The sequence below is a fragment of the Abrus precatorius genome, unplaced genomic scaffold (assembly GCF_003935025.1).
Source record: "Abrus precatorius isolate BTA unplaced genomic scaffold, Abrus_2018 Scaffold5, whole genome shotgun sequence".
NCBI lineage: Eukaryota > Viridiplantae > Streptophyta > Magnoliopsida > Fabales > Fabaceae > Abrus > Abrus precatorius.
The window spans coordinates 15,927,440-15,952,626 of NW_020874395.1; the positions used below are offsets into that span (position 1 = coordinate 15,927,440).

Below are 25,187 nucleotides of genomic sequence, written 5' to 3' on the forward strand. Positions count from 1 at the left end.
TTGCCATTAATCTTTCAAGTGTAGAGTTTTTAGCTCTAGTAATTCAAAAAGTTGTTGTCAGTGACCTTGGTTAGGCCTAGTGTTCAAACATCTTGAATTTGACATTGTGTTGTGTCTTATTTAGGAGAGGTTAATTGCTTATTTTTAGTTGATAGGAGCAAAGAAGCATAATAATTGAATTAAGAGTTCCGTCATTATATAATATTTTGCTTTAGTTTTTCCTCAACCCTTCTTCACCATTTATATTTTACATCCCTTCAATTATTGCTGCAGAATAACTCACAACTTTGGTAAAAAAGAACAGCAGGTACATAAAAAAGTACTGAAATAACGACATTCAACGATCGCTATCCATCTGGGTCGTTCAATTTTCACTCTTCAAATTGAATAATGCGAGGTTATTTTGTCCAAAGATGCCAAAAAATGGATTTTAAAAAATAACGAACATTCGTCACACTAGCTTATGCAATAGAGGTGTCTAATCAGATTTGCTAAAATTAATTTCGAAAAATTAACATTAAAAAATAAATTTACTTTCAAGAATGAAATAAAAAAATGAATTAGAATAATAAAATAGAATTAATTTTAAAATACATATTCTAAAAAATAATGTGAATCTCACCCTAATCTACCATAAACCTCTCTTGATTTGTTTCATTGAACACGTTGATTAGCCAACGCAATATAACAGCTTATATATATATATATACCAAACTAGAAGGAATTCAGCTTATACTTCTCAGGAGCGTTCAATAGAGGGGATTGTAGTTAATCCCAATAATTATTTTGAAGATGCATGTTCAAAGTGTAGCAGACGAAGACTTTACCTCATCACGTCACAAGAAACAATTCTTTTCCTTCATAAATTCTAGTTTTGTTTTGTGGTGGGTAGGGGTGAAAATATAATTTTGGGAAACCAAACTCAATTTATAATTTAAATTTGGAAGGAAGTAAATATAACGAGTTATATTTCCTATCCAATGACATCCAACATGCTGCATACTTCAAGAAATCATTTCCTTCTCATAGGCGCGCCTTTGACTTTGGAATAGATGAAGCAGGTGCACTCTGAAGGCAATACAAAACACAACGTTAAACTAATATTTTGTCCTTAAAATGGTGCCCCACTTGCATGCTAATAATTAAATTATTAGGGCATTCTTAATTTAAACAGGTTTAAATAATTCAAGGAGTGGTTTCTACACAAAATAGAGGCTTAATTGCAAGTACAAGTAAATACAATTTTACTCAAATCAAAACCAAGCACAATAGAAAGACACCCTCTCCAAGTTCAAGCCTAATTTGGACTAATAAAACAAAGTGATGCAGAAAAGATACATTTTTTCATGATTCTCCAAATTCATACAAAGATTTCCAACAAAATAAGCATCATTTGTTTATAAATCCAAGGATCTTGTATATCGTGAAATCCCATATTTTCCCCAAGAACAAAAAGATATAGGCCGCACCGTGATAATTATATCATATTTATTATATATACATATATGGTCAGTCAACACAAGAAAGCTAGGCAAACAAGAATAAATTGAAAAATATATAATAGCCATAATGCATGTTAAATGAAAATCATACACCCTGCGTTGTTCCCCCACCCCCTCCCCAACTTCAAATAAATATTAAAAAAACACCTTATGTTGTGATTGTTTTAGCAGATTCTTCATGCACAAATATGAGATTGAGAAAAATAAATTTCAAGAAATTTGAATAGATAGTAGAGAACACGCATCTCACCAAAGGAATGCCTTTAGCCGCTCTTTCTTCCAAATACCTTGATGGTTTATAGAAGTTACCATATAATTGTGCCCATTTTTTTAGGCTGGTATATACATGATCAGCCCCAACCAAATCTGCCCAGCAAACAAGACCACCCCTGCCACAGAAATGATTGCAATGAGACACAAGGTAAAGGACAAGGTAGACTGATAATGCATGTAAACCACTCAAAACACAAGTGCTGGATGAAAGAACAGGAGGAATATTATCAATTCTACATTTTGCAGATAAAAAGATTATTGATTACATTCTTCAAAACAATCACAATTTGAAATCTAGACACAAGTGCAGGTTATAAGGAATTCAAACAATTTATAAATTGTTATTAATTAAGTATACAATAATCAGGTGACTTCATTATAATGCTCTTTCTTAGTAGTTCATGCACTTCATTGGTCCTTAGAATAGAGCCAGCAACATATTCTCTTTTTCATTTTTTCCGACACAAAATGTTGTCTTGTGCTGCATATATGCTAAACTAAGAGTGGATTAACAATAAAATCTCTTACAATTAAGCAGTACCATCTTTTGGCTTCTAGCAACAAATTCCCCCTTTTGGTTTTTTATTTTTGTTGCTATTCCTTATCAGTTGTTTCCTTTTATTCCCTTATTGTATTTTTTTCAAGATGTTCAGCTGTCTCCTTGGTCCACTTTCTTATATATGTCAATTTAAAAGAGAGAAAAATAGAAAAAGAAAAGCCCACCGGTAATTTGGGAAGCTCATTCCAAGAACAGATGCTATATCAAGGTCTGATGCTCGAATAACAACTCCTTCTTCTAAAACACGGCATGCCTCATTCACGATTGGGAAGAGTATCATCTCCACAATCTCTTGGTCAGTAACAGATATAGGCTGCAAATACAACAAACAATATTAGTATTCTTCACTCACTGAGAAGCAAATATCTATTTTCCATCTAGTGAGGGAGAAAGCTTAGATTAAACCATCACTTAGAAGGTAATAATGTCAACTTCAATGCAATGTAAGTATAGATGGGAGTCTTTATATGACAGATTGACAGTGCAAAATAAAAGAACCTTTCCACCAGGCATGATATTACACAGTCTTCTAGACTCCTCAACAATTGGCAGTACTGAGAGATCAGGTTTTGGTCGGCTACCCTTTTCATAAATGTAGTATCCTTTCCCATTGTTTTTACCTGACAGAGGAGACCATGAACAAAAATCAATAGTTACAGATGCATGCATGATGTACCTTGTACAAATAAATCATAATTTAAAAAAGGGTAATGATCCACTATTACCATTTCGCCCACTTTTGATCAAAAGATCGAGTAGTGGAGATCGAAAGGTGCGATCAGGAAATGCACCAGCAAATTCTTTTCCAACTGCCATGGCAACTCCATAGCCAGACAAGTCTTGAAGCCTGCAAGTTACAGAAAGGTTGACTTCATACTACAGAACCACATTGTGATATTTAAATGCTTGGTTCATGAAGCCATTCAAATTTTCTGAGACAGTCTTTATTTTATTGTTAGTGACTTGAGACTTAAAAGTGCATTTAAATAGGCCACATTAACTTCTAACAATTTTTATAACACAGGATTGAAACAAGAAACTTCAAGATAATGATACGACATTGTTGAGATAAGCATAGTCTTAACTTGTGTGTGCACATGGATTAATATGGATTAAACAATCGATGAAAGAGTAACATTATATTTCAAGTGTCATGGAATATACAGAAATCCTAAGAGAAGAAGATTACTGGAAAGGACCCATTGGAAGGCCAAAATTGCTTATCAATCTGTCAATTCTGAAAACGTCCACGCCCAAGTTGACCAATAAATGGGCACCTTGTGAATATGGGAAGAATGTTCTATTCACTGCAAAGCCAGTACAGTTACCCACCACAACAGGAGACTTCTTTATGATTTTACCAACCATCATCAGATCAAGAATTAGTTGTGCAGAAGTTTTATCAGTCCGTACAATCTCCAAAAGGGGCATAATGTGAGCTGGACTGTACACCAAGAAGTAAGTCAGAAAGCATCCATAAAATATGTTTTCAAACAGTTATTTACAATGTGATTCTATATTTTAGGACATAAACTACCAGAATTCAGGAAGTGCTACATCATTGGGAAAGTGTATGCAGAAAAAGATTCATAAAGAGTAACAATATGGCAATAGCACAAATATATGTTTGAGGCAATAATTGATGCTATATTGACCCTTTTGACCAAAGATAAACTGGGATCTTTTGTCATGAAATTAACTGTAAAGCACATGAGCAATTCATTCCAGCAGAAAATAACATCTTAGAAAATAACCATAGCTTCAGCTGGATTAGACCTCAAAAAACTAATTTGAAAATTCAACGCCTATTTATATCAAATTTGTTGTAACCTATCTAAATTCTCTCTGCGTAAAGCTCAATTAGATTCTAATTCAAACCAAATCCAGCCTGAAATTAGCATCTTGACAGATCAAATTTCTTTGAACTATAGAAATGAATAATTTCTACTGTCTGTTTGCTCCTGACCAAAGAAATCATAGAACCTACTGTTGACATGCACAGTTTTAGTCATTCACACCAATGCAAGAAATAGTTTACCAGAGAAAACAAAACTGCAACAGTAGAGAAGCAAGTTCTCTTTCTATTCCTTCTTCTGAGAAGTAGAATTGATGCCAAAGGGGTATAAATGATTAAACATGTGTGGTTAATTAATCTTATCAAAGCAAACAAAAAGACAAATAAGTTCTAACATGGAATTTGTTATATTCTGGTAATGGCACTCCCTCTTACTGTTTAGCACCGATATTTTCCTGTTCATTTTAAAAATGAAGAAAACAAGAGAAAAGTGTTAAATGACCTGAAAAAATGAGCACCCACGATGCGATCTTGAGAGCTGGTCTTTTCACCAACGATGTTAAGGTCAATAGTTGATGTGTTTGTTGCTAAAATGCAGTGTGGAGGACAGAACTTCTCAAGATCACTAAATATAGCTTGTTTGAGACTGATCTTCTCAATTACAGCCTGCAAAGAGAGAAAATTAATGCTAATTGCCTTTGACCAGACAGCAGTATCAGCAAAGAAATGTTACATATATCCTCTGCTTACAAAGTATTAGGTACCATGAAACTAAGGAAATGAACTGAAGGATACATGTTTATAACAAAAAGAACTTCAGCAACTTCACTAATGGATACAAATTCCAACATTCCAAACCATATCAACTATTTGCCAAGTAAAACAAAAAGGATTCAGGAAACTGACCTCAATTACCATGTCCACATCTTTAAATTCTTTGTAATCCAGAACACCTTTAAGCAATGATAGTGCTCCATCTGCCTTCTGTTTTGTCAATCTTCCTCTTGTTACTAAGCCACGAACATTTGCTGCCATATAAAATGAAACAAAAATGGAATGAAAAAATTCTTACAAAATTATCATATGTATCAAGGATGAAAGTAGTTTACACTTTTCCTTCCATTTCACAAAAAAAGTCTACGAGGGAGCAATTCATCCTTCTGAACATACCACCAATGTTGTAATAACAAGTCCTTCTTCACATATGAAGATTAGAACATGTAGTTCAAAGCATTAAACTCTTAGCATGCATTCTATAGCAATGCCAGCATACTAGTCAATTTCCTGAATATGTACCATTGATGATGTGCATATTAAACCACCCATTTGATAGCAAGTGTATATTACAAAAGTCATCAGAATAATTCTGTTGAGCATGTTATTTGTATATAAATCCCGGACTATGAAAGACAATACTCAGAAACTTGACAATTTGTCACCAGCATCAACCAATTAACTATTGATCTTCTCTATCCAATTACTCCTAATTCCTTTACATGACAGGAATAATCACCTTCTATTGTTTTTATTCCCTTCAGAAGATATTCAGAATTGATTTCCTTGAGTATAACATGAATGTTGCTCACTATAAGAGCTGTAGCAATGCCAGAACCCATTAGACCTCCCCCAATAACAGCAGCTTTTTTCACTTTTCTTGGCTTAAGGCCAATATCAGTTACACCAGGCACCTGCCAAAAGACAGTAGTTAGTGAATGGTGAATACATTAAATAAACCTGAGTAAATCCTCAGCTCCTGTTTCCACAAGTTCAGCAATGGGAAGGGAAATCCATATTAAAAACTGAACCAATGATATATTGGTTTATCAGTTATTTATATGAAGTATATTGGAAAGTATAATGAGGATAGTTAAACTTTGGAAAAAGACACAGGAAGAAAAACAATAATAATAATAATCCATATCCTGAGCAAGGACTATCACTTCCACACATCCACATAAATTACAGCACTCAGCTTCCCATGCCACCCATAGTTCACAAGCAAAAGATTAACAAGCTCCTAATATCAGGCATACTTTAGTAGAACTGCAACGGTTTGAGAAGTAAGGGAAACACTGTATTCAAAAATGTTTCTTATACAAGAAACAGATTAGTTTAGTAAAAAACAATTAAAAAGGAATCGAAACAAAGGTCAAACTGCAGTTATACTAACACTGTCATTTAATCATAGTTGAGAAAGACAGTACTGGTTCTGATTCCAATATCCAAGGAGAGGAAGGTCATATCTAGCCTTGTACCTTTGATATTGCCCGTTGAGCAAAGAAGACATTAATTAAGCCTTTCGAGGTGTCAGATATGACCAACTGCTTGAAAACTTCTGCTTCCTGCAGTTAGTTTTTAGTTATTAGCTTGTATATAAACTGAATTAACTGATCACAGCTTACACAAACCAGGTATACTGTGAATGCTAACAATGCTAGACTTAAAAAATTTGAAAAAGCAAAAGCTTTTATATCAAACTTGAACGCAATATGACAAAAAACTGAGTGAATAAAAGTGGAAGGAAGAAAGCATGTTTCCTTCTTAACAAAGACTATCATAGAAAAGCAATACCCTTAAAACCCCACTGTATCCTCCATGAACTACTCCATGCTCAATCACATCTATGCAAGCCTGCTGCTGAGGCATATGTGGAGCAATCTTCTTGACATGTTGTCGGGCAGTTCTCAACACGTCACGTGCTTCAGACAAGGAACCAAGCTTGTCTGTCCTATGAAGTGAACGAATCCAAGGTTTGCGCCTCTCTCCAATTTCAAGTGCCCACAGTCGAGATACCTTTAGTAACTCCTCAGAAGACACAATAGCATCAACAAGTCCAAGTTTCTTCCCTTCTTCTGACATGATTGGTTTAGATGACTGCAAGAGATGCAAAGTTAAATTTAACAATTTTTTTTTTCACCACAACCTAAGGTAAAAATAATATTTTTAATTGAATGAAGTCCCCAAAAAAGGTATACATAGTAAAGAGCACCCCAAGTACTGCAAAACACAGTTAATTCCTTTCTAATTCATTTTCCAAAGTCTATATTCATCAAATTTAGTGAGAACAATTATTTTTGACACCACCAATAAAAAAGATCTCAATTTTTTTTCATTTTCCTCTATTCCTTTTACACCACACAACTCATTACTAAAAGATATTTGGGTTCATCTACTGCAGAAAAACTGCAATGGAAACTCCAACAAAAAAAAAAAAGAATGGATGGTCAACAACATCTTACCAGCATCATTTCAACTGCTTTATGCAGCCCAACAAGCCTTGGAAGACGCTGAGTGCCTTTAAAATTACAATTTTTGTTAGCATTTCAGTAAGTGCTACCAAATGATGAAAAGTTTCTTACCTAATATAGATTACTGAATACATGCATGCAAATGTTCATTACCTCCAAATCCAGGAATAATACCAAGTGTCAGTTCTGGCAGACCCAGTTGAGTTCTTGGAGCTGCAACACGTGCATGGCATCCCTACAAAATGAAAAGGTGTTACATTACACGTGATACTGAAGACATTTGGACATCATTTCTTTTTATTTAAAGGAACAGCATCACTTTTCAATGACAAAAACTAACCATGGCCAGTTCTAAGCCACCTCCAAGAGCAAGCCCCTCCACTGCCGCAACAACAGGCTTCTTCGAATCTGTATCAATCAATATTAACAAATAACATTGCAAAAGTCACACTAACAGAACCATCAAGGTAATGTCTCCTCTAAAGTAACCTCAATCTTATAGAATAGTTACAACCTTCAATTGTATTGACCACTAGTTCCACAGACACATCAGGGACAAGTGTAATATCACCTGTCAAGAAAAACAGCACATTCAAAGATCAAAACTCACAAGACTCAACCATCACTTTAGTATCCAACCCAATTTTACGAAACAGACAATTGATCATTATTTACCAGTTTGGTGAACCTTCTGCATAACACTGATGTCAAAGCCACCCGAAAATCTCCCACCTTTGCCTGAATTTAAGAGGGAAACAAAATATATTAAAAAAATGTAAATTTTCTTACTTCAACAATCAAAATGCCACCCGCCGTATAAAACAATGCCATTATCATTAAAGTAAAATTATCGCAAAAGTGCAATCCATAGAACTTTACCAGTCAAAACTATAGCTTTCACATCATTCCTCCTCGCTGCCTCATCGAATCTATCTTTCAACCCCTTTATAACTATTTAAACAACAACAAAAACATAAATTGGAAGAAATAAAAAAAGAAAAAGCAACAATTTACTAAAGAACGAAGAATTGATGAAACAAACTTGGAATAGCCAAGGCATTCACAGGTGGGTTGCACATGGTGATAACGGCGACCCCATCACTTCCAACCTCAAAATCAACCTTAACCAACGCCATCTCCGAGAAAACAAATCCCAAGTTCGTTCCTTTATGAATCAGGTTTTGATTTTTTGCATCAAAATGGAACACAAGGTGGTGGGTTAATAGGATGAGACCAAAGATTATAATGGCACGTACCAATCAATGAAGACACTTACTTGGGCATTTCGTGAGTGACTTACAGGTGTGAATGGGAGCGAATTTTGACTCATGAGCACCAATCACCAACCCTGTGTGTGACACGTGGGAAAGGAAACAGAGAGACACAATCACGTGAAGCCTGAACCATGACAGTGTCGTGACACCTTGAAAGATGATGAATTGATTGATTGATTTTGTGAAGCTCTAATATTTGATGAGATCATTGTAGTCGTTGATGCAATGATTGATGATGGACCATTTCCTAACGGTAAAATTTAGACTATGGAAACCTGTAGGGGAAAATTGTTAGCTAAAGAGTTGGAACTTTATATATTTAAGTTAGGAATATTTTATTTTATTTATCAGATATATTAGTTAAGAGTGAGAAATATAAAATTTTTATTAATTTTAATGTAATTAGTTTTTCCTTTTTAATAAAGATTTCTATCATCTTTTTAACACGTGTGCCTAACATATAAGATTAAAAAATCATTTAAATTAAGTGATTCTGCCTCTTTGACAAGATTTCATACTCTTGATTCAGCATCTATCTTTTAACTGGAATTGTCATAATAACTCGTTTAAATTTTTATATTTTTAATGCAACAATGTTTAATAAAGTAAAAAACTTTTTTCTTACTATACATAGCTTCTATAGAAATTATTATATATATAACTGTTCAGTATTGTTTCTTTTTACTAAATTATAAAATTATCCTTTCAAGTTATAGTGAAAACGGATTTGAATAAGCCTTATTTTTGTATGTTTTTACTAATAATAATTATTTTTTAAATAAATAATTATAGCATAAGGTGAGTATAAATTCATGTAAACTGTGATAAATAATGATTAAATATTTATTCAATTTAACTTATTCTTTGTTTTTTTTCAATTTTTAATAAATACATTTAAGGAATTGTTTAAATTTTTATTAATTTAATTTAACCTATATATATATATATTATATGAATTATTTTGGTATATTGTACATGCACACATATATTAAGTGTTTATTAATAAATAAAAAATTAGATTCATAAAGTATCTTAATAATGTGTGAAAGTAAGAGAGAAATAGATGAGAATAATTTATTATTTTTTATTATTATTTAGATTAATAAAAATATAAAAGAAAAAAATGAAGAGGGGGGAGGAACCTTCAATTTTATTTTATTTTTCAATGTGATTATGTGAGAGACATTATAGTATTTGACAAACCCTTTTTTGCATGTGCAATGTGTGTGTGGGCGGCTACCTGCATGCGTCTGTGTATATACGATAAAGACAATAAATCTCTTAATCAAATCAGTTAAGGCACATTCTAACATTTTGAATGTAAGAAATCATCCCTAAGGCCAACATGCTCTACACGTGACATTCTAGATCTATATATTAATTAATAAATAATATGTATTGATCTAAAAAACCAAAAAATAACAAAATAATATGATTTATTATATTTAACATACATTTTTTTTATAATTTATGCAATATTGTATATAATAAAAAGTCATGTATAATAAATTTTTACTAAAAAATAAAAATTTCAATGTATCTTAATGCATTTATTAAAAATTATCATATACAACTTTTTATCCTATATAATCTTACACAGAAAATTTGAAAAAAATTATTTATTTAATAAATAATTTTAAAATAATAATATATGTCATTAATTTAGTAATAAAACTCGTTAAAATAGGTCAAAAATTATTTTAATAAAATTACCAAAAAAATATTAAAATAAACTAAAATATTTATAAGGGTCATAAATTTTTTTCATAACCTTAATATTCATATGCTTACTTTCATCTTTACAAGAAAATTTTCATTGTGGTCGCCAGGCCTTATTGCTAATTTTTTTTATTGGTCTAGACTAGGGAAATGGGCTTTTCACTGTTGTAGCATGCTATTCTTTGGACTGGGCCTATTGCAGATACTTAGAGCATTAAAAGGAAAAGAATGAAAGGGGAAATAAAAATACTTTATGATGTTAGGAATTTTGGGATGTTCTATCACACATGGAGACATAGGAAGGTTAAGTTGCATCTAAGACAAGTTTTCCATTAAAAACTATTTAATTGCTACTTGTACATAATCCAGAGAGATCATTTGGCAATACAATTTATTGCAATCATTTTCCATAAATATAAAAAGTTACTAAGTAGAGTGTTTATCAGTATTAAATGCTTAGTCACACGCACCAAGAAGTATTAAATGACTTATACCGTATCTAATTATCAACTGAAAATGGAAAAAAGTTTGGCAATGTTAACATAAAAAGTTAATTTGTAATCCTCACCAATTAGCTGGAAATTATAAATTAAATGGTCCTGATTCTTGGACATTATTGTACACCAACCGATTCAAAATTTCTCTCTTAGCTGGCATTCTCATAAATCAAAATTCTCATGAAGCACACATTACTAAAGGTATAAATAAAACTATAAAAATCTTTCATAAACCAAACAATAAATTAAAAAAAAAAAAATCTTTTTCTGGCCTTTGAGTTGATTTTAAGAATAACATTTTCAAGCACTGCACATGCATTGCTAATTTTCTTTGTAGTGGTCAATGCAGTGAAAAGCAAGCATTATTTTAGTTTTCTTTGGTTATTCTACCATCATCCAATCCTTCTATCATATAATAATCTTCGGAATTAAAAATTGCTGAATTCATTAACATATCCTCTCTAAAATAATCACTTGCTTGATTGAGGCACTTAGACACTGTGATTTCTTCAAAGTGAGGCATCCTTTACAAATGTGCCTGTATATCTATATCTATCACATGAACCCTTGCATAGTTGCATGTGCTGTTTAACTCAAATCAAATCTGAACAATCTCTCAAACTCTTCCCATTTATGTGCCATTCAAAATGTTAGGCAATTTTTTATTTTGTTTTTATCTCATAATTTTTTTAGAGACCCCACAAGGGTTAAAGCAACTTTGCAACACCATCTTGTGCTTATCAAAAGAATTTCAGAAGATAATCTGGATCAACAATTCTGAGCTACAAATGTGAGTGCTGTCAACTTCTAAATGGGTATAAAATAAAATGTGTAATGCTAGTACTAGTGTAGTATATGTCATTACATTAGTGTGTGTGTGTGTTGGAAAACACTTTATAAATGCTATTACTGTATTTGTTTTGAATTTTTACAAAATCATGTTAAATAATGTTTTAATATAAAAGCTATTACTTACTTGTAGCGTTAAGATGGATTCAAGTTTGAGTTAATTTAATGCGAATCCAAGGATTCTAAAAACCAAGTAGTTTTGAACCAAACATGCTAGTAGTGTCAGTCATTACCGTGCTTTTTAACATAAAAGCTCAAAAAGGGAAAAACAAAATGTCACGGGACTGAAACTGTTACTTGTCATCTTCCACTATGTTTTCCCTGCTTGTTAATCCTCTCTTTATTGAGTTTTGTTTGTTTTCAACGTGTCACAACACAAGTCTCCAGTAGTGACATAACGCTTTCTTTTGAGTTACAAAAAACGAAGGCACATACATCCACAAGTCTCATTCAGATGAAAGAGTAGATAAGGAACTCTTGCGAAGTCTCTATTTGCCTTAAAAAGCGTTATTTTCATAACTTCATCTTTTGTTTCTTCCTCTCAATCAGTAACAAGAGCATGGAGGTGAATTTCGAGTCTTTTCCTTCCCTTGAAAAACCAGAAGCTGAGGCTGAGGTAGAAGAAAGCATGCACTTTCAAAAGTCTCTTCAGGTTCTTATACATATGTAGTACTGTGTTGTATTGTATGTACTTTATCTGTTATTCTACTATTCTACAGTTTTTCAGTGAAGTTCCATCTTTTGGTCATGGTGGTTGTAGGAGCTAAGAGAATTACGGTCTCAGCTTCACCATGCTGCAGATTATTGTGAAACAACTTTCTTGAAAAGTGAAGCCAAGAGAGAGTGAGTCCCTTAAGCTCACCACACTCTTATACCAATGTTAACTTTATCGAAAATGTTTCTATGTTTTTTATGTGTGTATATAGAAAAATTAAAACCAATATGGTGCCAATTTTTAGTAGTTCAAACAATAACTTCATTTTCTGCCTTCGGCTTAAGGCTTCAGCCTTGTGCTTTCATCCTTCAAAGTTTGCTATCAAGTTCAGGATTCATTCACCTAATGGTGGTCCATGTCTTTTCCTTTTGTTTTCTTCTGTTGAATAATTTGCTAACATTTGTGGCCTGTGATGAAGCATTGCTGAGTGTCACCCTAAAGTTGCACCAGCCCATATAAGTACAAATTTGGGCTTAGAAGTTCATTTTCCATCCTTGTTTTGGGTTGAAGTTGACAATCCAGTCCATAAACAGGCACAATATAATGGGGGACCACTCACCGATCATGTCACTGTTGGGGGGTTTGCATAATTCAAAAATCAATTAATCTAAATAACTAAGGTGTACTAAATCTGAAAGATAAGAATGTGAAGTGTAGAATATTGTTCACAGTAGATTACTGTTGTTATGCTTTTAGAATGCCACATAATTTGCTTAGGAATAAAAAAGAAGCATGGTACTAAAAAGTTTAGATTTTATTCTGTTATGCCCTTTTTTTATTGAGCTTTCTAACTTTTGTGTAAGAGTTTGTTTGTTTGTTTAGTGGACATTTTTTATCCGTGACCTATTGGAATTTGTACATATTGCAGTGTGATGGAAAATACGAAAGAATACATATGCAGGGCTGTAGTCACTGTAGTTGATCATCTTGGAAGCGTCTCGGCCAATCTTGAAGGCCTTATTTCTCAAACAAATGCATTTTCTGAGGCTGAGTCACGAATCCAATGCCTCAAACAAGTTAGTATTATTACTTTACACTTGCCCAAAATATGCATAATAGTTTGTTATCTGAAGTATATAACATGCAAAAAAAATAGAAGATGATAATATTCTCACAACAATTTTGTAACATTTCTTTAGTAACTTATTTTTGTTGACTTTTTTATATTTATTTCATAGAAGTAAATTGTTGGTAACAGTATGTCTCATAAATCAGTGATGAAAAGTTTGTGATCACAATATAGCAAATTAGTACGTATCATAGAAATGTACAAAGTTAATGTATGAATATCATTATCATAAAATAAATGTTTCAGTGGGGGAGAAAAATAAAATAAAACCTTAACGTATGTAGCAAATCAATAATAATTAGTCACAAAAGATGTTGCTTTTTTGACAGAGGCTTTTCTCGTGTGAACAATATGCTGATAAGCTTGCCCTCACAAAAATGCGATGGAGGGAGAAAGTGCCAAGATTCCATTCTCGATATTTATCATCACGTAAATATTTCATGTCACCCCTTGATTCTTTTGATAGGGACAATTTTTTAAATTAATATTGTTTCTAATTTTTTTAATTTTTTTTTCAATTGCTTTCCATAATCAGCACCCATCCTTGAGAGATTAAGCTGTGAAAAATTAAGGTACTATTTCTCAATACCCCTCATGAACATGATCATGAATAATGTTTGACCATTTTTTTTCTGATTGTCGAAACAAAGAAACACAATGGTTGACATGACATTCTCATTATGAAAATGAACTATATTTTACATTTTAGTTTGGTCTTTATTATATTATTCTTTTTATCCAATGCAGAGATTCTAAAACTGAAGTTACCTCAAAAATTGAAGATAAACACATACTGGAGACACAAGAGGATTTGCCACTTTTTATGTACACCCAGAAGCAACATGCCCCTAGGAATCTGAAGCCAATCAATGTTACTACGGTTAACGAGCATAACAATTTGACCATGGGTACAATATTATGGTCTTTTAATACCCAAAATACAACACAATATAATATAATGTTCTTTTACATAACTTTATTTTAAGTTGCATCTCTAACAATTTTTTTTTTTTCAATCCTAAAACTATAGTGGTGCCTGTTCGTGATGGTTTGTCAGTCTTAACAAAAGTGTCAAATCCTACATTTCATTTCCAAGTGAGTTTGTTTTCTTTGCTCTTAAGTCCTCATGCATGCTGCATGACAAAGTGGATTGTGATTGTGAATGGCTTGATTACTTTTTGTAGGGTACCCCAAAGGTTACACGCCATAGAAGATCCTTCCATGGCAGTGACATTTTATGGCTGATACGGCGTACTAAACGAACACAATGAAAAACTATAGAGCCTAATGCTTCATGTAACTACTAGTCCTAAGTATTCATGCTGCTGGTGGTTTATCTTTTTCATGTGGTAGTTCAATGTTAGTTGTGATTTGGAAACCAAAGATTATTTGCAAATATTTGTATTTTGAGGGCTGTGAAAGTAGTTATTTTTGTGATTTTGGTAGGAAAAATCATCATGATTATAAGGATTTAGATTAGCATCTTAAATCTTAATGTTAATACTCATTCCAAGAATGATCTTACCATTCCCAAAAGGACTATCAATCTTCCACTATTTTGAAGAAGCAAAAAGATAAAGAATTTACATGTCCTAAGTCAAACTGACATAATTTACAAGCCGGTTACAAAAAGAAGACCCAATACTTATACACAAACTTCCTTTTCCATGGAAGGAAGGAGGAGTAGTACACAAGAATTTTCTCATTAAGTAGGGTCCAATTGCTACATAACCGAGGCCTCAATTTGAGTGTTCATATGTTCATTATAACTATTTTTTTGTTATTGATATTAGTTCCGAGCTATGGGACTTCTTAAAGTATTCAAGTACTCAAGCTTCTCCAAGTAGTAAGCTTTTTTTGGAGTTGTAAGTTTAGGAGATTTATTCATACCCTTCTCATCGTTTTCATCCAACTCTTCTAAGTCTCCTGTAGAGCTAGTCTTCTTCATTTCACTCCCTACCTTGATTGATCCCCAACCCATGAAATCTGAGAGAGTCATTGCAGGCTCTGAAGATTGTGAGTTGCTATTTTCATCCCCAGAATTTGGTGAAGTTTGCTCAGCCACTGGTAAAGAATCCAATGAAAACTTTCTACTACTCACTGCCAATGAAGGGTTCTTTGTCATTGAATCAGCATATAAGACATCCTCAATCCTTGACAGCACTGTGTAAGCCAGGCTTTCTATTACTCTTGAATAGCTCTCTAGAATGGCTTGTCCCACATCCTGTGATCATTTTGGAAGCCATCAAATTTCGTTAGTAGTGACTATCTAATATTGAGATATGTAACATGAAAGAACTAGTTGCAAACTTGCAATGTTGTTTTCACCTTGTTGTATTGGATTTTGCTAATGTCAAGTGAAGATTGTGGAAGTCCTGGGAACTGGTGTTTGAGCATCAACAATATTGTCTCTGCTCTCTCCTCAAAGAGTTCCCTCTTCTCCATGCTCACCGCTGAACTCCAAGAAGACTTTCCATCCTTGTTGACCATCTTCCTTTTCCATATCACAATGGAAGCTTCAATCCTGTTCTTGAGGTCAAGCACCTTATGTTCCGTGGACAAGTCCATTGTTGAGAGAAATTGCCCAGGATCAAAGTATTCCACTGTAATGTTCTTATAGATTGAATCACCAAGGCTTTCTCTACCATTCTGCGAAAGACATGAAGGAGAAGATTAACATAGCTTACAAGTTTTGAGTTCTTATGAAATGAATAAGCCAAGTAGAGAATTTTTTTTGGTCGAATTATATTACCTTAGGGAGAGACTCAATGTAGTTTTCAGGAATCCCCATTTCTGATAGTACTTGAGCATTTATTGCCATGGCTGCTTTAAGTACTTGGTTGACATTGTCCTTCTGGGACTGTATCCATTTTCCAGCTGTGTCAGACAACCCTGTTGGGGGAACTTTAACAGTTGGTAGCCACCACTTGTCACTCTTCCTTTGAGTTTTAGTGTTATTCTCAGACTCTTCATCATTTTTAGAGACATACCAAAACTCATTTTGATCTTTAAAGTTGTCTAATGTGTCCTGTTCCATTGCTATCTAATTAGTCCATAGCGAGTGAAAGAAGCCATTTGAACATTGAATTAGAAAAGATTTAGCTACTTACAAGGAGCATTGCATCGAGTTTGCGCAAGGCAGGGATGTTCATGAGCAGATCGTTTCGTTGGCGAGTAGTCATGATCTACATGATGTCATAACATGTTATTTTGTGTAGAAAAAGTGAAGCTAAAATGTTTGTAACTGTCGTAATTACAAATTAATAGTAAAGTTTTAGGGTAAGAGTGAGATAGAATAAGGTTGCCGACCTCCATGCTTGTTCCATCCTTAGCTATTTGTTTTGATGGAGCAAATTCAACAATATGATCAGTCACAGATAGAAGCCAATCAATTTCTCTTCTCCACCTGGCCTTCCTTTCTGAGGACATTGGCTCCAGCTGTTTTTGTTCTCCAAAAACAGATGCTGCATTGCATCAGAAACAAGCCAATTGTTGAATTGAAATTTCATTGAGAGAACACATTTGAGTAAGCCACACTCAGAAAATATACAAGTGCTTAAATTTAAGTCAAGATGACTAAAAAATATCAATTATAGTTCCAGTAACCAGATCCCATGTAATACATGATTTAAACAATGCTTCCTCTTCTGAGAAACCATTTCAATCCCTACCAAACAAGCAGGAGCAATGGAATAGTCAATTGGCACACATACATTGGGAAAAAAAAGTACATACCAGCCAGGTTTGTTACAGCATTGGACAAAGCCAAGGCTGAAGAAACACCATTCCCTGCACCTGACATGTCTTCTCCTAAAAGCAGCTTAGCAAACTTTTCCTTCATCATGTCAGTTTCTGAATAGAAGCAAAAAAAAAAGATTTGTCAGCAATTTATGCAAAGTGATTATCCTCTATGAAAAACTAAGCTGAATCCCATGATCATATTAAATAATTTTCATGTTGATCACATTGATTTACAGCATAGAAGTTCCAAGCACAATCTTGTCTTGACTCAAAATTTAGGGAGCAAATATACCAGTTGGTGGCTTAGGAGGCATTTTAGGTACATCAGCACCCATGCTTGCTGCCGGTGTACGATCACTATTGAGACCATGTCCTGTTTGCTTAACTTCCAATGGCAGGTCACTTGTACTTCTGGATTCAAAGCTTTTTGAATACACCTTACCATCTTCACCTTCATCATGATCTCTATCAAATAAACCATGAATATGTTTCCCTGGAATCTCAAACATCTTCCTGAAATGAAAAGACTTGGACTTTTGCATGCTGCCTTGGTGATGAAAAGCTCGAACCATTGTCGACTAGACCTTCTTTGGGTTCTGCCTTTGTTTTTATACAAAAACAAAGGAACAAGTGATAGGGAGTTGAACTGTTGGCCTTGAATCAATGTTGAACAGAACAGAACGAAGGGAAAGAAAAGAGAACCCCTTCAATCAAAAAGAGATGTCAAAGAAGGTAGCAAAAATGTCTAAGAGAACATGAATAATCTTGTTTGTTGTATGCAGTGGGGTTGGTGCATGTTCTGTTGAATTTGTTTTAAAAATGAATGGAGAGGAGAATTATACTTGTCATTGATTACCATAATGACAGAGAAATTTATATACATACAGCAGTTAGTTTTTCCACCTAGATTTCTCTGCCATTCCCTTGCATGAGTCTAGACATTGTTCTTATCATGATACATAATGCCAAAAATATGAAAATAGATTGTAGAAAAAGAACAATGAATAAGTGAATGGATGGAGAAATGAAACAGAATGGAATTTAGATATAACTGCTTTTAATGGTCATCTTGTTTTCTGTTAATTTGAAAGAAAAATTTTAACCACAAAATCAGGTGAACTATAATTAGAATAGACCCAACCAAGCTAGGTGAGAAACGTTTGGTTGTAATATAACTCATTGATCTTGTGCAAATGATTAATTAGAATGCTTGATTAACTGTTTTATTTGATCACTGAAAGCAATTCTTGCACATTTTTCATAAACAAATAGTAGTATGTGAGTGACGTGTATATGCTATTATAATACTGTACTTTTCTGGATCTTGGTTATAATCATGAACAAAATGGCTCCATGCATGCGAGGTTATAGTTTCATATGATATTAATAAACTCAATAAATAGCTATTACAGATAAAATAAATAAATACAACTGCAATATTCTATTTGTATTCATATTTTGTTTAAGTATAATTTTTAAATATACGAAAAATATATACTTTGTTGTTTCTCATATTTATGTCATTTATTTCTCACTAATTTTAAAATTAATAATATTAATATAATGTTACTTTTTACCCGAATCACCACTTTAAGCTTTGATCTTTTAGATGTCTTACGTAGTATATTATTTTTCTAATTTTAAACACTGGGTAACGACCAATTTCTTTGTAGGATTGAAATGGAGTAAAATGGAAATGATGTGTAACAATCATTATCCATCTTTCTAAAGGTTTTCTTTTAACGTTCGGCAATGGCTCGCAAACAAGGATTAGAATACCTTTATTAATATAATTTTTTAGTTTATTTTATTGAATTTTTTTATTAATTTTTTTTACGTAAACTCTAGTATAAAAATTATTATTGAATAGATTATTAAACTAAATGTCCAAAATATAATCTATAGACACATCTTTGAAAAGTCGAGCAAAATTAAGTCATTAATTATAACTCAAAATTAAAAAATAGAAGGTTAATAAATTCACCTAAAGTCAAACCCGCTATGTCTTATTAATAGACTTCTTTACACGTCAATATAATATAAAGTAAAATGAAAAATAAAATAATTAAAATTTTAAAAATAAAAACCATTTTTTAGATCGAATAAAATTTCAAATTTAATTTTAAAAATCAAACTGATATAATTGAAATTAAACATATGTATATTTCTAAAATTGACATGGCTTTAAACAAAAACTTTATTAAATTACAACGAAACACAGACAAAAATCTGGTGGATGTACTTTCCTGTCACCGAGCCAAGCTCTCAATTGGAAAAACATTTCTCAACTTACAGATCACATAAATGCAATACGCCATATCATTCTTATAAACACAGTAAGAAACTACTTGTGTGTTTGATATTTGTTCAAGTTCAGCCGCAAATTTTCATAATTCATCTATGAAAGTTTCTGAGCCTTGTAATTTTCAAAGAATTATTGTATGCATGTTTCAAGAAGAAAACAGTGGGTTGTGATAAGTGTATAAAATAAGTGATTTGAGATGATAAATTAAACACTTTTGTGTTAAAAGTTGGATTATTTTGCTAAATTCTCTTTAAACTTAAAACTTTTACAAATACCTATATATTTTTGAAATGAATGCAATTTTATGGTTTTAAGTTCTTTTTGATCTATTTTGTAACTGGAATCACAAAAAGAAACATCACTTAAGGTTGAAGAAGATTAAAAAAGTTAGAGGAAGGAATAATTGAAACATGAAGTTGCAGAAAAGTTAGCTTTTAGAGGTTTCTCGCTGTAACGAGAAATACTCGCTACAACGAGAAGTTGCAGTTAGAGGAAGGTGAATCTGTTCCCTTGTCGCTACAGCGAGAAGTGGTCACTGTAACGAGAATTAACGCTGCAGCGAGAATAAAACAGAATGACCTAATTTTATCTCCATTTCTCACTACAGCCCTTGTCGCTGTAGCGAGGAAGTTCGACCAGACCAGTATAAAAGGCAACTTTTATGTTCAAGTGTGAGGTTCACTGTTCAAACTCCCTTCCAAAGGTCCAAACGGCACAAAGCATAGAGGAAGAGTAGGAATACTCATGTTTTTTATGCTTTATTCCATTTGTATCTCCATTTTTGTTGTTATGGGAGCCATGAGCAGCTAAATCTTCTTATGGGATTGAATGTAAATCTTCAAACCTGATGTATTCTCAGTAATCTATATAAATATAGTTGTTTCTTCTTCATTTTTAATGATTTAGTGATCTCAATCCATTTTTAATGTTTGAATCTAGTTATTTGACAGTTTCTGGTGTTCAGATCTGAGTTATATTTGGAAAGATATTGTTTAGATCTAGATCTGATTAAGATTACTCAATAACCGGTTGTTCTAGGAATAGATTTCAAGTTATTGATTGCTTCTAAATCTTGATTTTAATGCTGGATAATTTATTAACTGTTTGAGGAATCAATATTTGAAAAATTATCTTAAAAATGTATTCTTCAGGAATTGAAATATATGATTTTCGTATTTTGCATCAGATTCATTGGAAATGATTGCTATATTTATCACTGAATTACTATAATATATAGGAGAAAATAGATGAAATTTAATCCCAGCTTTTTAACTTAAATTTTACCACATTTTATTTTAGTGCTTTACATTTTAAGTGTTGTTTAATATTACATGAAAATTTTGTATATAAGCTCAATTAATTTGTATCTTATTAATTAATACATTTAAATTGTTCTTTGAAGATGATATTCTGATACTCTACTAGTTATTACTTACAACAGACTCGGTACACTTACCGTGTTTAAAGAAAAAGAACCAACGGGTTGGTCTAAGGATATGGTAGAAAAATTTTATTAATTGATGGTGAAACACAAACTCAGGTGAAAAAGATCCAACCACGCTAAGTGACAACGTTTGGTTGTAATGTAACTCATTGATCTTGTGCAAATGATCAATTAGAGTGCTTGATTAATTGTTTTATTTGATCACGGAAAGCAATTCTTGCACATTTTTCATAAACATAGTAGTATGTGAGTGACGTGTATATGCTGTTATAATATTGTACTTTGTGGACTTTGATTGTAGTCATGAACAAAATGGCAGGTTTGTGAGGTTATAGTTTCATATAATATTAATAAATGCAATAGATAGGCATTACAGATAAAAGAATACAACTGCAATATTCTATTTGTATTCATATTTTGTTTAAGTATATTTTTTAAATATACAATAAAAATATATACTTTATTTTTGCTCATATTCATGTTTATGTCATCTGTTTCTCACTAATTTTAAAATTAATAATATTAATATAACAAATTAATGAATAGTGTCTTTTTCTCCAAATCACCCATTTAAGCGTTGATCTTTTACATGTCTTATGTAGTATATTATTTTTCTAATTTTAAACACTGGACAAGGTTTTCTTTTAACAATTGGCAATGGCTCACATGTAAAAGGACTAGAATTTGGATAAGCTTCTTTCAGTTTTTTGACTTGAGGAAACAAGTATGTATTTATTTTTATTTAATTTAAAATCTGCCGTAGTTTTAATTTATTAAAGAGGTTATACAAACTTGCTTAATTTCCGACAAACTCATTCTTAGACTTCGTTTCTCACAAATTACTTTGGCAACATTTTAATGCAAGATCCAACATAAAAAGTATGGATTTGATTTTATGTCTAGTATATTTTAAAAAAATGGAAGAGGACATTCAACTTAGAAGGTAAGATATTTTGATTTTAAGGATAAATGAAAAAAAAAAGACAAAATAAAGTAGTTTATTTTGACTAAACCCTCTGCATTACAATTGAGACAACTTAATTTGATAGGATTTGAAGACATAGATGTGTTTGGATTCAAGTTCACGATGTATTGGTGTATTGGTGTTATGAGTGTCAATTTAGGTTAATCTAACCCATTTGGATAGGAATGCTCTATTTAAGTTTTGGGTTGAAACTTTGTTAGTTTAGTCTAATCTGTTGCTACAAGTTAAAAGGGCCAACCCTGACCTTGTATCTTAAATTTTATTTTTTAAAATTTACATTATAATTCCAATAGCAACATCATAATTAACATATATATAATATTTATATAAAATCATCAAATAATTATCATACTTTTACATTATCATGTTCTTACATTAACATTAATATTTGATATTTTAATATATTCATAACTTGATTAAATTATTATGTCAATAAGTTAGTCCACATATTATGAACTTAACCCAGATGGGCTAACAAAATTTTGGATTAAATCAAAATTGAATTTTGAAATTCAATACACTTCATTGTCAGATTTTCTGGACCGACCCATTTTAACAGTGTTAGGTTTACCTTGAACTTACATAAATATATCATGACAAAAAAAATTGTATAATTATATAAATCGACAAATTAAACATAACATGCTGGTCCACTCCACGCTCATTCTAAGCAAGAATTCAGGGAAGGAAAGAACCATGGAAGCAACCATTGAATTAAGTAATGGTAAGGTACACAATTTGCCCCCTAAAAAAATAAGAAGAAAAATGAAAAGAGTGTACACCAAGTGCTTGGAAACATCTTATCTTGTGTTAGAGACATTAAACAAACTGTGGTACGCAACACTTCATGAGATGCAATGAATTGACTAGAGAACTCTGAAAGCCACTCTTCCATGACATGTTTTGCTCTTTGTCTCATCCCATCATGATAAATATGCATACATCACATAGCTCAGCTTCAACAGTTAATTAAATACACATGAATTAACAAATATAAATAAATAAATAAATATATATATATATATATATATATATATATATATATAATATAGTCTTATGCATTAAGTTTTCAGGGTTACAATTGTTCTAAGTTTTTCCCTATAGCATTGGTCAACCTTTTGATGCTAAGGAACTCACTATTGGCAATAATAGCCGCAACAAAAATATAAAATAATCACTTTTGACAAAGAAGGATTAACCAGAATCTTTTTTAAGTTTTCCATGCATTGAAATTCATAAGCTTATGACTATCATTATCTTACCCGTGATTGCACAATAATTTTAAATAATTTCCCTCTATATGATACACATGACACGCTGCCTTACTAATCAACTAATGGAAAAACGGTGCCCCAAATCCTAATTTAATTATGTAATCATTTTCATATACATTATATGCCATATCCATACAAATACATACAAACAATGAAAGCCTACAAAAAATCAAATCAAGCATTGAGAAGACATGGTAGATAACAAGATGTCTCATTCCAACACTCATCATGGATCACAAAAATACAAGTAACAGCAGCAGCTGGCTTTTTATTAATTTTTTGGTGCAAGTGGGACCATATGTATGAGAATCCGTGTTCAACATCATTCAAAGCCAGTTAAGAGTTTTAAATATTTTGATACATTCTTCTTGGCTAACATCTTTTATTTTTCTTTGTAAACAATGCTTGACCCTTTGATTTGTCTCTTTGGGTCACCATTGCTACGGTGCTATACCATATATAGTTTGTCATTATACTTGCCGGCTTGCCCCTTGTCACATATTATAATTTCGGATTCAAGCAAATTCATGCAAATGTATATCATGTATAGAGTCCCTGCACAGGCTCCATATGACAAGACACATAGTCAATATTGCATGGCAAATGCCAACCTATCCTTTTTCCAAATTTAAATTCAAATTTTATAGATAGTGTGCCTTGTTATAGATTTTGAATCTACAGATGTGAGAGAAAATTTTGGACACTAAAAGAGAATTTGCTTGCATATGTTGCTGTTGTTTATGTTTTGTCAAGAAGAGTTTGTTGAAAATTTATAAGTTATTTTTAAAATAAAATAAATTTTTTTGTATAACTTTATTAAAATAAGATAATTAGGTTATCTTAATAAGTTTTATTGTTAAATTTATAACATAACTTATCGTATAAAAATAATTTATTGAATAATAATTAAATTATGTATCTAAATACATTCTATGTTAAGTCATACGAAGAGACTTAAAATACTAAAAAAAAAAACTAATGAATAAGTCATACAAACAAATTTAAATATTATATTTACCTGGAAAATTTGAAGTGATTAAATTGTAAGTATTTATTATTTAATATATTGTTTACCTTTTTATTATTATTATTCAATATAAAATTCTGTCGCGATGTTTGTTACCACCAACACGATTAAAGGGAAGATTGATATGAGAAAAGGAAGAGGAATTGATAGCTAGTTAGCTATTGTGAGCCATCTATATACTACCCACTAGTCTTTTCTTTGTCTTGATTGTCACATTGAGATACGTATTTGCTAAAATTCATAATAGCATGTTGGTCACATTTAATTAACCAATATTTGAAATTGAAGATTCTTTCCTCTTTCATGTTTTCCCTCTATTTGCTTAACCACTAGAAGGAGACAGGACATAAAAATTTTGAATTAGATGATGGTGGGTTGATAAAGAAAAGTTAACAGTATAAAGCAGAAAAAGAACCTGTGTTAGTAGCCAAAGGCTAAACTCATCTTGGTATTCAACACCATAATTGAGGAATGGGCCAAACTTACACGTCAATTTTTGTTTTCCTTGTTTGTCTAAATGCATCTCAGTTGCAATTACACTCACCTTTTCCCCATTGTTGCAGTTTTTGCTTTTATAAAACAATGTTTGTTCATGAGGCGGGAAGTGCAAAAACTTTCTTAGAAAGTTGTCGAGGGACATAGGATAATTAAGTAGTATTGTTTATGATTGTAGTGGTAATTTGTGAACTTATTTAGATAATTTAGTATGTTTAATCAGTTAATATTATTTTAGGGACAATGTGTTATTTTGGAATTTTAATATCATTCTTTATTTTCAGAATATAATATTAAACATAAGGGTTTTATATTATCTTTTTTTTGGTTCTAGGAAACTTTGTTCTTCGAAAGTATCTTTGCTTCCTAGGTTCTAGGAAATTAGTATGTGATTGGGACTTTATTTTTAATAAAAA

The 25,187-nt window shown here is 32.0% G+C and overlaps 3 protein-coding genes across 3 annotated transcripts; 1 reads left to right on the forward strand and 2 right to left on the reverse strand.

Moving 5' to 3' along the window:
• Nucleotides 1–674: 674 nt before the first annotated feature.
• LOC113867124 (peroxisomal fatty acid beta-oxidation multifunctional protein AIM1) lies at nt 675–8,670 on the reverse strand. The gene is made up of 18 exons (XM_027502163.1): nt 8,420–8,670; nt 8,257–8,328; nt 8,053–8,115; nt 7,892–7,948; nt 7,718–7,785; nt 7,531–7,612; nt 7,369–7,424; nt 6,701–7,003; nt 6,385–6,471; nt 5,643–5,817; nt 5,036–5,157; nt 4,632–4,795; nt 3,524–3,778; nt 3,060–3,181; nt 2,833–2,954; nt 2,499–2,647; nt 1,753–1,891; nt 675–1,068 (listed from the first exon to the last, which is right to left on the reverse strand). Exons 1-18 carry the CDS (start codon nt 8,511–8,513, stop codon nt 1,024–1,026), a joined length of 2,175 nt encoding a protein of 724 aa, XP_027357964.1. The 5' UTR covers nt 8,514–8,670; the 3' UTR covers nt 675–1,023.
• Nucleotides 8,671–12,231: 3,561 nt separating this feature from the next.
• Nucleotides 12,232–14,848, forward strand: LOC113868046 (probable protein ABIL5). Its single transcript, XM_027503599.1, has 8 exons — nt 12,232–12,368; nt 12,477–12,559; nt 13,300–13,447; nt 13,830–13,929; nt 14,036–14,072; nt 14,248–14,408; nt 14,531–14,595; nt 14,685–14,848. Exons 1-8 carry the CDS (start codon nt 12,276–12,278, stop codon nt 14,769–14,771), a joined length of 774 nt encoding a protein of 257 aa, XP_027359400.1. The 5' UTR covers nt 12,232–12,275; the 3' UTR covers nt 14,772–14,848.
• Nucleotides 14,849–15,289: 441 nt separating this feature from the next.
• LOC113867949 (rop guanine nucleotide exchange factor 9-like) lies at nt 15,290–17,813 on the reverse strand. Its single transcript, XM_027503465.1, has 7 exons — nt 17,534–17,813; nt 17,236–17,352; nt 16,810–16,964; nt 16,611–16,685; nt 16,253–16,528; nt 15,829–16,149; nt 15,290–15,724 (listed from the first exon to the last, which is right to left on the reverse strand). Exons 1-7 carry the CDS (start codon nt 17,811–17,813, stop codon nt 15,290–15,292), a joined length of 1,659 nt encoding a protein of 552 aa, XP_027359266.1.
• Between the last annotated feature and the right edge of the window lie 7,374 nt (nt 17,814–25,187).